This window comes from Lonchura striata, chromosome 1A (genome assembly GCF_050655825.1).
Source record: "Lonchura striata isolate lonStrDom1 chromosome 1A, ASM5065582v1, whole genome shotgun sequence".
NCBI classification, from domain to species: Eukaryota; Metazoa; Chordata; class Aves; order Passeriformes; family Estrildidae; genus Lonchura; species Lonchura striata.
In genome coordinates this window covers 6,309,897-6,323,069 of record NC_140741.1, presented here as the reverse complement: position 1 = coordinate 6,323,069, position 13,173 = coordinate 6,309,897, and the positions used below count along the sequence as shown (strand labels likewise).

The 13,173-nt window shown below is 40.1% G+C and overlaps 1 protein-coding gene across 3 annotated transcripts in view; it reads right to left on the bottom strand.

Moving 5' to 3' along the window:
• Positions 1-13,173, bottom strand: part of SCUBE1 (signal peptide, CUB domain and EGF like domain containing 1) — a 193,323-nt gene that overhangs the window by 42,178 nt on the left and 137,972 nt on the right. For all 3 annotated transcript variants that reach the window (XM_021535496.4, XM_085568577.1, XM_085568579.1), the window contains one exon: positions 6,618-6,740. In XM_021535496.4, coding sequence (XP_021391171.3) covers positions 6,618-6,740 — 123 coding nt within the window. The remainder of the gene's footprint in view (positions 1-6,617; positions 6,741-13,173) is intronic.

Below are 13,173 nucleotides of genomic sequence, written 5' to 3'. Positions count from 1 at the left end.
TAATCTGTCCCATCTGCCCTCTCCACATTAGGTCTCATTCTATTAGAAAATTATTTAAAGCCTAGATTGTGAGCTTTAATATGCCTTCCAAGCAGCAGCAACCAGAGAACATTCCCCTTTAACTTACAAAAACGCTGCTGCAGAGGGGAGAACTGGAGGTGGTGGAGGGATGTGTTTGTTTTCATGTTTCAGCAGACTTAATTGCTACAACCAACACTGCAGATACTATCACTTGGCAAACAAACTTGTACTGGTTAGAGCTGTTTTTACTTAATACCTGGGGCATTTATTGTTTCTGGGTATGATCTTGCAACCCTTTTTTTTCTCACAGAGGCAGACTGTACCAATTTTCACAGTCTCACTGACACCCAGTGTAACAGAAAGGATTTGAGAAGTATTCCTTTCATTGACAGCATAACATGTTGCTTACCCAGTGGAGTATTTTTTCATCTTGATGCAAGAAGCAATATGGTGCTTGTCATAAGCGAGATATTTTTGTAAGGCTCAGTGGTGCAGAATGCCAGAGAGAAAATCTGCATAGGGAGTGAACATCATCAGTGACAGGGGAATCATCCTGAGTTTTCTTTCTCTGAGCTAGTCTGATTTCCACAAGCAGCTCCCAGTATCTCCTCCAGAGCATCAATGCCTGGTTCTTGAGCTACACTGCCCTGGCAGCTGAACCAGCACTGTTGTCTGTGTATGAAGAGCTCCCACAATTAAAACACCTGGGCCAGACTCAGTTGGACTGGATGAAAATCAGCCTGCAACAAGCCAATGTACTTTATATGTTAGGGCACATCTGTCTGAAGGGGAAATGTATATGAGTCCATTTGCTTTTCTCTGTTTTTCTGTTTTTAACAGAAGAAAAGAAAGGAGAGGGGGTAGACCAACAATAAAATTTTCCACCCCTTTTCACTGGAAAGTTGGCCAAATCATGTTGATAAACTGAATCTGAGGGGCCAGATGCTCCAGCCCTGACTTCTATGCTCTGATGTCTTCTGTTATCTTAGATGAGTGATTGTGTCCTGTATAAAATCATTGCAAGGGGTGCATCCTAATCCTGGGCCCTTCATCAGGTTATGTGGCTGGACCAAGGCCTGTTGCTTTGTTGGGTTATATGACCAAATGTGAGTGACAGGTCACTGTCACGTAACCCAGGGCTGCAAACCTTCTTGGCTATTTTTTATTTTCTAATTTGGTTATTCTGTGTCAAACAGGGCTGGAGATTCAGTGCTGCTGGTGTGGATGCACTGATTAATTTGGGATTAAACTGGTCCTGTACATCCACATTTATCATCAATGGTTCCATACAGAACAGTATAATGAAATCTTTGTAGCTAATCTTTAGGGGCTTCTTTAGGCCAAAAATAATTCCCACAAACACCTTATATCTGTCTTTCCCTGTATGATTAATCCCTCATTTCATACTCACTTTCAAAACAGAGATACCGTGCTGGGAGATCCAAATCTTACCCTGGGAAGGCAAATAGTGCATATTTTGTACAATAATTTAGAGGATGGACATTATGAGAGGTGATTAGCTACCCAGTTAATAGGGAAATGTTTCAAGACCAGGCCTGCAGGATCCTTGGATCACAGACAGCTACCATGTTTTTCAAAACAAGGTGCTATTTTTCTCTTTCTCATTCTGGGATGAAAGAAGGCTTCTCCTGACACTAGGCATTGGAAACCCTATGTAAAGCATCCCTCTACTGACAGATATGTACAGATAAAAAAACAAAAACCAAAGCAAAAAATCCAGGAAACAAAAAATCCAGAGCTGGACAAGGTTTGAGGTGTATTGCAAGAAATGCTGCCAGAGTTACTAAGGAAATTCAATATCTGCTCACTGCTCTAGGCTATTACTCTCAGTTGCTCCACTCCATGAGCAGCAAGTCTTGAGGAACACTTGTCTGGAAGTGGAGCTGAGGAGAAAGGAAGGTGGGGTACAGTGGGGCATAAGAAGCACATTTGTTTTCAATGAAAGAAAAGTACAAATATCAAATATGATGGTGTTAATGCTCATGCCTGGTAGTGAGAGGGAAAACCACCTCAAATCAGCTCTCCTTGGACATCTACTGGAGAGCTTTGTAGCTATCTAAATATAGCAAAAAGTGTCCGTAGAAAATCACTAGAGGGGAAATTCAGTTATTCATGGAGCAATGGGGCAAATTCTGCTTGGGATTTCCCACAGTAGCAACATGCATCCCTGAATCCCTGTGTTCCAATGCCTGGCTACAAAAGGGTCAATTACATTTGTTTAAAATCTGGTAGGAAGGCAGTAAAGAATAACCAACAGTTAAAGAGGCAACACTTCAAAGCAAATAAATGCTGCCATCCATGGCTCTAAAGAAGGCCCAAAAAAGCCAGGTGGCCCATGGAGGTATCCCACATGCCCTGGTGGACAGTCATCTCCTTTCACACAGTGGCTCTACCAATTCAAATGGTTGGTGTCAAGGCAACTTGAGTAGACTTTATCATATCTGTGATATCAACAAACCCTACTTAACGCCTGTTCTGGAGGCTGTAAGTGGACCAGAATGATGCAAATGCCTTGAGCTTTTGCCCCCCCCGCAGAAGTTTAAATTCATCAGCATAGGAGGATTTGTCTCTATTCTGAACTGAAGTGGTGAGGGGTAGAGAGTGAGTGTGGGTTTAGCAGCCCAAAATATTACACATTGATTACTGAGTGTTCCCACTAAAAGCACTTTTTCTTCCTTTTTTCTTTCTATCTCTACCACTCCCCCGAGAGATTTGTAACAAGTGTGTGTGCTATCTTTCCCTGTCTTGCTTTGCAAAAAGCAATGCCTAGAGCAGAAAGAGAAAATTATTTATGATAGAATTTCACACATTTTTCTGGGTGCTTAATGAAGCTTGAACTTGAGCAGAGCAGAGACACTGCTTATTGTTGATTTTTTTTCAAGATCACTGCACAACAAACAGAAACTGAATAAGCAATTAAGTTAACTGGCTCTAAAACTCACACTGGCTGAGGATTAAGGTAATTATGTCTCAGCTTACACACATTCATTGCAGCGTTATTTCATTGCAGCAAGTCTTGCCTGCGTGCTTGTTGCTGATATCACTCTAGAACTGATCTGAGTTGTTGTCCTTTTATTAATTACCAAAAAGGTTACAAACACAAGCTCTCCTTGCTATAAATATAGCTGTTATTTTTACTACATGTTCAAAGGAGATGCAGACCTCTTTTTGCCACGTTTATACAAATAGATCCAACTGTTTCTTCCTGTTCCACAGTATTTACAATACCTTAGACTTAAGGGATCAATTAAAGTAATACACAATAGATGGGTTTGGTATTGTCATACAGTGATTTCCCTGTCAAAGGGGAGGGTGGGGAAATCTATTTTTAAGTCTGAGTGAAAAAAGAGACTTTGGGAAAACAGTATCAGTCTCCACAACGTTACTGGCAGGGCAGTATGGATTCTTCACCTTCTGGGTTACAAAGAAGTTTCCTTTTAAAATAGTTGGAATGCAGGGGAGGGGAAAAGAAGAGAACCCCCCACATTCTCCTTGTCTAACAAGGAGCCACAGCGTGAGAACCACTCCCTAGCAGAAGTAATCTGTGATTGACAATGGTTTTCTTTGCAGCCAGGGCTAAAAATGGTTTAGCTGTAAACAGACAAATGCAGAACATTTTAAGGCCCTTTCCAAAGCCAAGGGCTGCTTATACAGGCACTCAACATGCAGGGTGGCACCAAGAGAGCACCAAGCAGAGTTCCTGAAAAAAAATCAAGGAATTCTCATATCAGGATATGAGCACAAACACAAGAGAAAAATAATACCTTGTTATGGGCAAATGAGCAGGGGCAGATTTACCAAAATTGGAGATTTGTTCTCTGGGCAGTCCAGGCATTTGTATGTGTGATCTTAGGCAAGCTGCTATATTTGGCTTCACCCTTCCTGCCTAAAAACTGAAAGAGAAATACTTTCTCTTCACAGGGAGCATGAATGTGGGGAAGGCACTTGGTATGAGCGGGGTGGGAGCTCTGCAAACAACCAGAACAAAGTCTGTGACTAATACAATTGCCCTGTAATCTCCAAGTCAGCCCTGAGGTCTACAATGAAAGGACATGAAGGAAATAAGGTGATGTGGGACAACTTCAGAATTTCACTGGGAACATGAAGGATCATTTTATATTGAAATGTATAGAATTGCCTTGTGCTGATATTAATGATGAATATGTTTGGAGTGGAATGCTCTATACACTGGGGAGGCCACCTGAACTAAATAGGACCCAGTCCCAAACAAGGCAGACTCCTAAGGTCCTAAATGAGTGTTTTGTAAACATGTTGATTAGTAACTGAAAGAAAGCTTTATTTTAAAAAATGAAAACCAGAAGAGAAGGGCAATGTTGACAGAAAGATCATAAATCATGGAAACTCTATTATGAATCAAAACAACAGATGCAACATGAACAACAGCATCTTTTATAAACAGAAATTAGACTGTTCTGTTTCACTCTTTGGAAAGGCTAATATGCCTAAAATAAATTTCCCTGAACCTCTCATTAATGTTTTACAGTCAGTGTTGACCAGCTGTTACAAAAAACCAAAATGTAGATGATTTATATCCCAGAAGAGTTACTAACCCCAAACCATATTTTCCTGATGGACCTGACATTAAGAACTATAACCACTTCCCCTGACTGTATTCATCTCACAGGGGAAGAAGCAAAGTGCAGGTGATTCATACCTCAGCAATTTCTTGCTCTGCATTCACTTTCCTTCTCCCTTTATTAGCAGGCTAATACTGACTGCATGAGTCACCAATTATCACCTTAAGCACCAAACAGGAACTAAATTATCACAGTGATCTCTCCACAAAGCAGACATCACAGCATGTTTGCTGAGGCCCAAATACTTCAGGTTTTAAACAGGAAAAGACTTTGTCCTCCCCATTTCATGTTACGAAGAAGAACCAGAGTTTCTGGGATGGAGGAACTTGTCCAGCCCAAAAACTCTCTGGGCTTGCACTAATCTATCTTCTACAGCAACAGGTAAGCTAGAGTTTATCAACCAGTGTATCATGTAGAGGCAAGATGGATTGCCTGCCCTTCCTCACTAACAATGGGAAAAGCAGGATGCCCAAACCATGATTATACTTCCATGGCTCCTGCTTTAGTCCTTGCATGGTGTGTATTGTTACTGGTGGCTCTCTCTGGAGCTCTGGCACATGAAGAAACAAAACTCACTTGAATAGTATTTACAGAGCTGCTTCTAGATTCTCACTATCATCACAGAAACCTGATTATTTACAGGGAGCTTTTACAGCCTACTATTAATCCTCTGCATAATGAACAAATAAATTCTGCACCAGCACTTGCCTAACTTCTCTCGAGTTTTTCCATGGTGTAATTACAATTAGTTCCATGGTGAAACCTCTGACTGATACCACATGAAATTCATGAACAAGGTCTTCCCAACCATTTCTAAATACATCATGAAGGGAATGTTTCTTTTTAATATTCTGTCCCTGTTTTTAGCAGGTCAATCAAAACCTGGCAACTTCCCCATGTCTGACATGGTCGTACAGTGGTTTTTTGGCTGAATCATGTGGCATGAGCTGTGCTAATCTCAGCTCTTTCCATCCTGTCCAGCTTAAAATCAACTTTTCACCAACTCCTTTGTGTCTATTCACACAGTCAGGGTGGAGGTGGCTTCTCAAATGATGGATGGAAGTACCAATGAGAAGCAATGGAAAAATTCTGAATGACACATATATCTTCAGATGGTGGTTTCTCCTTTGTGATAAACAAATAATATCTAAAATGCTGCTGCAACTAATGCTGCTTTGGACTTCGTAACTTTTACTTACTCAAAACTCATGCAAATAATCACATATTAATAAAACGGTATTTTCTGTGCAAAATTTTAATTGAATATGTCATCCTTCCCTTTCTCTTTCTATTGATGCATGCTCATTTTTCTAGCCTTTTCTATGAGTTTTTTAAAAAGTAAACATACAGAGTTTAAATATAATTTCTCCAAAGGTACATGGTCAGTACTTGGAAATGGTTATGCACCTAATTAGTCACAGAATACCTAACATCAGATGACTTAGCTAACAAATCATGACACGCACAGCAAACAACACAAAACATGCTTCATTTGAATTCCCACAAAATGCCACCATTATCCCTTTATAAATAGTTTCTCTCAGGCAAAGGTGAGTTCACAAATTAAACCCATTTTTTTTTAGTTCAAATCTTGCAAATGCTGTATTACAGTCAGTTACTCTGGATGACTCTGGTCTAAATAAGATAAGCCTCTCTCCTATTCAGATCCTAGCAAATGAGAGGATTTGAAAATAAGACTCTCTGCCTGAGGCTATTCCAGTACACCACTTGGATTTTTACACTTCAACAGGGCACTGGCATTCCTACTACTAAAAACATTGAAACAAGACATTTCCAATCATCTTCTAATCCCACCTCAGAAAACAGAAATCTCACAGGTGTTTTCTATTCTTACTTCTTACGACAGTACAATTAAAACCTGCAGTACAAATTAGTTAAGTATAAAAACAACCACAAAAAAAATCCACTGGAAATAACATTCTCATTATATGAAGAGTGAGGTTAATGAGGTATTACCTTGGCAGGTCCTTTCATCTGTGAGCAGTTTATAGCCCTTCTGGCAGCTGCACTCAAAGCTGCCAACCGTGTTTCGGCAGAAATGGTCGCAGCCACCATTGTTTACCAAACACTCATCAATATCTGCAAAGAATCAACAGCAAAGATTTAGTTCACTACAGCAAAAAATTAATTTGTGACAGCAATTTTAGGGCAGGAACAGAGGAATGCTCAGATCCCCAAGGAGGCTGCTGTCCCTGTCAGGAGCCAGGCTGGTCAGAGGTGTCCCTGTCCAGACCTATCTTGCAAGGCTTACAAGGAGAGCTATGGGCTGAGCTGTGCAGAAGACAGAGGTGCTTCTCTCAGAACTGGAACCAACAGATGACCCAAACTGAGGTACTTTGGTGTTAGGGAACATTCAGGGAAGCTTCTCTGGAGATGGAGTGCTCTGCCTGACAGCAGACTTCAGCCTGGGAAGCACATGAATCGTTTTACCGTGCATAGGAACTAACAAAACATAAGAACACACAAAAATTGGAAGTAATAACAGATATGAAGTAAAAGATACTTGAATTCTGAAGAAATACTTCCATCACCCTTACACAAACAAATGCAAGGATATGTTTTCTCAGAATGAGCAATTATATGTTATTTTGCTCATTATTCAGTGACACGGAGTGTCACCCATTTTCATATATCAAACTTCTCTCACTTGGTATAGCAGAAAAGGAACTAACTCTGAGTGCATGTGAAATGTTGCTTCTTCAGTTATTCTGAAGACAGAGCACCTATTGCCTTTATTTGAAAGCCATATATATATATACACATATATTTACACATGTATATGTATGAAGGACAGATGAATGGCTCTTACTTCAAACAGTGATTATGAAGTGGACTGATGAACTTGATAAGGCCTCTGTTCTGAATTTCATACTGATGATTCTACTTCCCACTCCTTTTAACTTCTCCCAAAGGTTCTGAAGATCTGGAACGACCAATCCCTTTTCCAATCCATAAAAGGTTGTGAAGTAAGTATATAACAGGCCACAAAACCTCATTTGAAATACAGGGTATCTTTCCATCCTCCCCCAATTATAAAACCATGGATCTATGTTTATTTGAAAAAGAGGAAAAAAAGTACTTTTATTATTTTTCAGGAGAAGAACAGTGCCAAAAATAGCTCTTTTTATGAATGCATACAGTGAAGAAGTAATATGACATTGAGCCTTGGCTTCCCACTTCTGGAATTGGAAACAAGATTTTTCAGGGAACCAAATGGAGAGCAATGTTTCCTTTCAAAAAGCTTCTTGCTATAAGATCTTTGAAACTTTGAGGTAACAGCTGGCCATTCAAAGAGCAAATCTTGCAAAATGCAAATCTAGATGCCTAGGTCTAATATATGAAGATGGGAATTTAACAAAACCAACAAGATATTAGTGGTTGAAGGGCATGCTTTAATATTTTTTGAATTTAGGAAAATTTAGTGAAAGCAATTCATTAATTTTTGGAAACATATAATTCCAACATGGGAAAGTGGCCTGGCACTTACCACATTTCTGCATGTAAAATATAAACAGCAGCAAGAGGAGTGAGGTGGTAAATTTAAAAATTTGAACAGCTGAGAGGCAAATTCAGCCATCATTTCTGAAGAGCACTTTGTTGCACACACACTGACAGAAACATGTGCAGGGCTCAAATAAGCAAGATCAGTGTATATTGTTATAAAGGTTTTCTTATGAGCTGCACTTATGGCAAAGAGATGGGAAATTTGTTCCCATTGAACTAATAATGCTGCTTATTACTTTTGTGTCTGGTTCTGCAGAGGAACTAATACTGCTGCTTATTAATTTTGTGTCTGGGTCTGCAGAGGAACTAATACTGCTGCTTAATAATTTTGTGTCTGGTTCTGCAGAGGAGTGGCTTTTGCGTTCAACCCAATTAGAAGAACAAGGGTAAATTGTAGGCAGCAACTGTGGAACTGTGTGTTTTGTGCAAAGCCAGCTCAAACATTTGTGTCTTGGGTAACAAAATTCTCCAGGTGCCCCAAAATCAGGAGTCTGTTTGTTGTCTGGGGTGCTCCAGTTCTGGTATTTGGCTGGGCAACAACGGATAACCCTGGGGTCCCAACCTGGTAGATCTGGTGAAGAACACACTGAAGGTCACTCTTTGTAACACCATGAGACTGGAGGCAGCCACCCATTTGATTTCAGCTGTGATCATCTGCACAAGTCAAGACTGGCAGTGAAAACAGAAGAATTTTTGGCCCAGTTCCTGCAGCCTTGCATTTCCTTTTGTAGAAGTGATTCCTCCCAGCTCCCTAACGTGCAACTGGGACTGTGGTAGGATGGTCTACCACAAAAGGTCCCACCCTTCAGCAGAGCACAGGTGTACCTAACTACAGTTTAGCTTGCCCCAACAAAACTGTGGGACAAATGGAATTGGGAATTAAAATTACTAATATGTTGTGCATCGTAAACACACAGAACAGCCATCCATCATAAAGAAAGTATCTTTTACCTGTGATAAGGAAAACGTGACCTTTGGGCTACTCTGCTGCCTGAGACTGCTTGAAATAGAAATTGCTTGCAGCCTGTCAAACACCATTCTGGAGTAACGATTGATGTTTTAAATGATGGCCCCTGGATTTCATATGTTAAATTCCAAATTCCAGTCTCTTTTCTGTGTCTCTCACAACCGTGAGGAGCAAAAATGAAACCCTGCTGGCATCAGAGGGCAGAATTTAGGCTGTTAATAACTGCAATTCCACTGACAATGCAGCATATTTGCTTTACACCAGAAATTCTTTGGAATCATTCTGAACCAGGATCTGAGTAAAACCTGGGAGAGTCCACAGGAAAAGAAAGTATTTATTCATTTCTTCTAACTGGAAAACATGACATGACCTTTTGAAACAGGGACCATCAAAACAGAAAAGAGGTCAAAACTGTTAGCTGCAAAAACATTCTAAATAACATAAACAGTGCCAATGTCTCTGCTTTCACTGTATTTCTTTCCATGGTCATAGCGAGACTGACAGGGCATGTAAAAATTATTTCACTCTGTGGAGAGCAGCACATTGCTGCATTTCACTTGGAGGAGAGCAGTATTCAACTGTATGTATCATGTGTAACTGGTTCAGAGAAATTGCAAAAAGTCTGCATCCCCACTACTTTTCTTTCCTTGGCTATAAATAATTTGTGTTATAAGCCATGTGAAAATAAATTATTCCACTGCTTGAGAAGGTGAGGGCCCCGTTTATATTTAAACTCACTGGTGCACCACCAACTTTGTCAAGTGTCTCTTTGAACTTCACAGAAGGCAAGTGCGTCTGCTTCTCATGTTGGGCAAAACTGCACAGTGGAAACCCATTGTGGTGTCTCTACCAGCTCTGACATTATTTAGTCAAATATTCCCCTACTATTCCTGGGACTGTCTGTGGAGCAGCCATAAGCCTGCTGTCTTCAAACACAGTTCTTAAGTGGCTCCTTAAGATGCAGGTTGCAGGAAAATAGCTCCAGCTTCCCACAGGCTCTGCTCCCCTTTATCCTCAGAAATGCAGAAGGGTGTAAAAACTTTCCTCCGTGGGGGTTGTACATAAAATGCCCTGATGATACTGTGAGAGTTATTACAGACTGGGAGGTCTGATGGGCTTTGAGTGCCTTGGGAATAAACCTCAAAGGATTTCTCCCAATGCAGTGAGTCAGTATTGTTAAATGATAACGTTGCTCATACAAGCTGATGCTCTGCTGCAAGATACCAAAATGGGACACGTGCAGATATGAAAATACAGGCCAGTGAGAAGCCACAGAAGCATTGAAAATTATGGTCAAAACTGTCAGGTGAAGGTATGGTTAACAAGCAACTCAAACTCAAGCCTCCTGTGAGCTCTGAAAATGGTTAATTCAATTCCCAAGCAATTAAATACAAACAAAAGCAAAGATAAGATTTGCAACAAGGAAGCTAACACCTTCTTTAAATCTGTAATATTTGAAAGAAAAATCTCCAATCGCAAATATTTGTCTGGAGATGGAGCTCAGCAACACCATCACAAAAGCTGTGTGCCCATGTGAACCCAGGAATGAACCCTGGGTTTTTAAATAAAAAAAAAACCCAACCCAAACCAAACAAAAAACCCTCTATAATATAATTATTATAATAAATATATTAATCTATAATAATAGATCATCCTGTCTTTCCTGAGGATCTCAAAATGTGAGGGAGGCAGTGGAATCAGCTTTAAATGGAAGTACAGAAACTCAGATGCTTTGTGCTAAGTTGCATAGCTACAATTTGACTCGGCTAAGCAGGCAACTGTTATTTTTCTTTCATGATCTTATGAAGAATAATGGGAATGCCTCCTCCTGTTCACCTGCACCTTTTTCAAGCTCTGCTCAGTGCAGTTCATGTTTGGAAGGAGCTGGTTCTGATCAGGGTGCATGTATGCACTTGTGTGTGCACATACAAACACACAGAGATCTGCCTCGCTGTATACAAGCCAGGGAACAAATTAAAAAGCAGGGATTTTAGGTAACTTAGAACTTAACATTTCACATAAGCTGCTTAAAGGCGACTGAAAGGGTAATCAACATGCAATCTTCACTTAGCTGCTGAACAATGATGGAGATGGAGATTTCCAGAGCCTCATCACAGGCGGAAGTGAGGATCCTCCTTTCAATGGCTGGACAAATATTTGAACTGATTGTGTCTGTCTAATCCTTTGCAGATTTAAAATGCTACCTACCTCCAGGAAAAGAATATACTCCCAGATCAACCTAAGATCATTTCTGAAACTTCATAAGCTTCTTGTTTTTAAAAATGAAAGCCAGCGTGTTGGAATTAGTAAAGTTATTACCAGTATACAGTGGACATCAATATAAATACATTTTCTGCAAGGTGGGCTGGTTTGCTAGTTCTTTTTGTTCCCTGATTTCCTAATTTTCCCTTGCTTTTCCTCCCTTGCTCTTCCTCATGGTTTTACAAATCACCACTGTCCCCTAAAAATTGGAACTAGTGTTGCCTTGTTGACACAGATATTAGTTCCCTGCTGCCCACGGACCAAAAAGTACAAAGCAGCGACAAAACTTTTTAACCCCATGCTGGAGGTGGGGAAATAGAGGAATAGAAACAATAACTAACTCATCCACACTTGAATCCAAGCTCAGTGTACAACTCAGCAGATTACCCTGGGGTGCCAATCAGCAGAGCAAAACACCTTGTACTGCATGCTGTTCTATTTTACAAATATTACAGAGCCACCAATGCTCAGACTGAAATTGTTTTGGTATTTGCCTGCCACTTCTCAATAAAACTTGTAAACTCAGGATTAGCATAAGCAGAAGCTCCCAGGCTCCACTTGTAATATTCTAAATGTAATATTGCATAGCATCTTAAATAACACATGCCAGGGGTATCTCAGGTAGGGTAAAAAGATAATTTCATATTCCCAGATTCACTGGATCAGTGCCACTATGAGAAACTCCAAATCAAAGCAGGACACAAGCTCTGCTGTTCCATCCAGAAGCATCAAGCCAGCTGCTGTGGGTTTGGTTTCCAGGGAGTTGGAAGTCCTAGTTCCAGTTTTACAATGGATTTATCCAACATTTGGGCAAGGTGTAACACTTCCCTGCTTTACTTCACTTGTAAAATTGGGGATTGGTAATTATCACTTGGTATTTTCAGGACCAATACTTTAAAATGCACTATTATGGAATAAGGTGTTACGAATGCAAGTCATTTGTTGTCAAAATTTTAAAGTCAAATTGCAGTTGTTTTAAATTTCTGGTCTGGGCTTCAGAATGGTTTGACCCAGCAGCAGGTTCCTTGCTGGCAGTGCTTTTCACTGAAAGATTTTGTGAATGTCTGCAGGACTCTTAGGGCCACATTCCCTTTAAGAGGTACAATTGCTGTTCCACCACTCCACCTAAAACAGCACAGTTCACTGCCTCTTGCATGTTTCAGGAAGGAATAATTCTATTTATGCAACACCTTCCACTTGAGGATTACAAAGGACAGCAACTGATTTTCTTCATTACATTAGACCTACACAACATTTCTGCAGGAGAGATACATTTAATTAATTCTTCTTTAACAAATGTGAAATAGAGGCAGGTAGGATAGTGTGCAACTCACCTTCATCAGATAGCTACAAAATTAAATAAAGCATATATTATAGCACCTCTAATTTGAGTTCTGTGCTTCAACAACATCCTCATTTTCCCTCCCACAGTGCTAATTAACTGTAAAGTATGATAGTCATTACTGAACCAAAGTTCCACTAAGTAGCAAATGAAGATTCTCTGTTTAATTAGCTTTATAGCTGGGTTGTGGGACAAGGCATTTTCCTAATTAACAGGATTAAATCTAGACTGGGCAGACAGGAATGAATGTAATTAAAATTTAATCTCCCTCATCCTGAAAACAGGCTGCCCGCAAAATAGAGAGCTTTGTGTAAATGCTCTTAGAGCATGGAAAGGTTGAGGCAGGTTCCAACACATTTCCCTCATGTCACTTTCTCAATTTTCACCTGTTATCTTCGCAATTTCACGAAGAAACCTGTCTTCCAACACAGATGGTA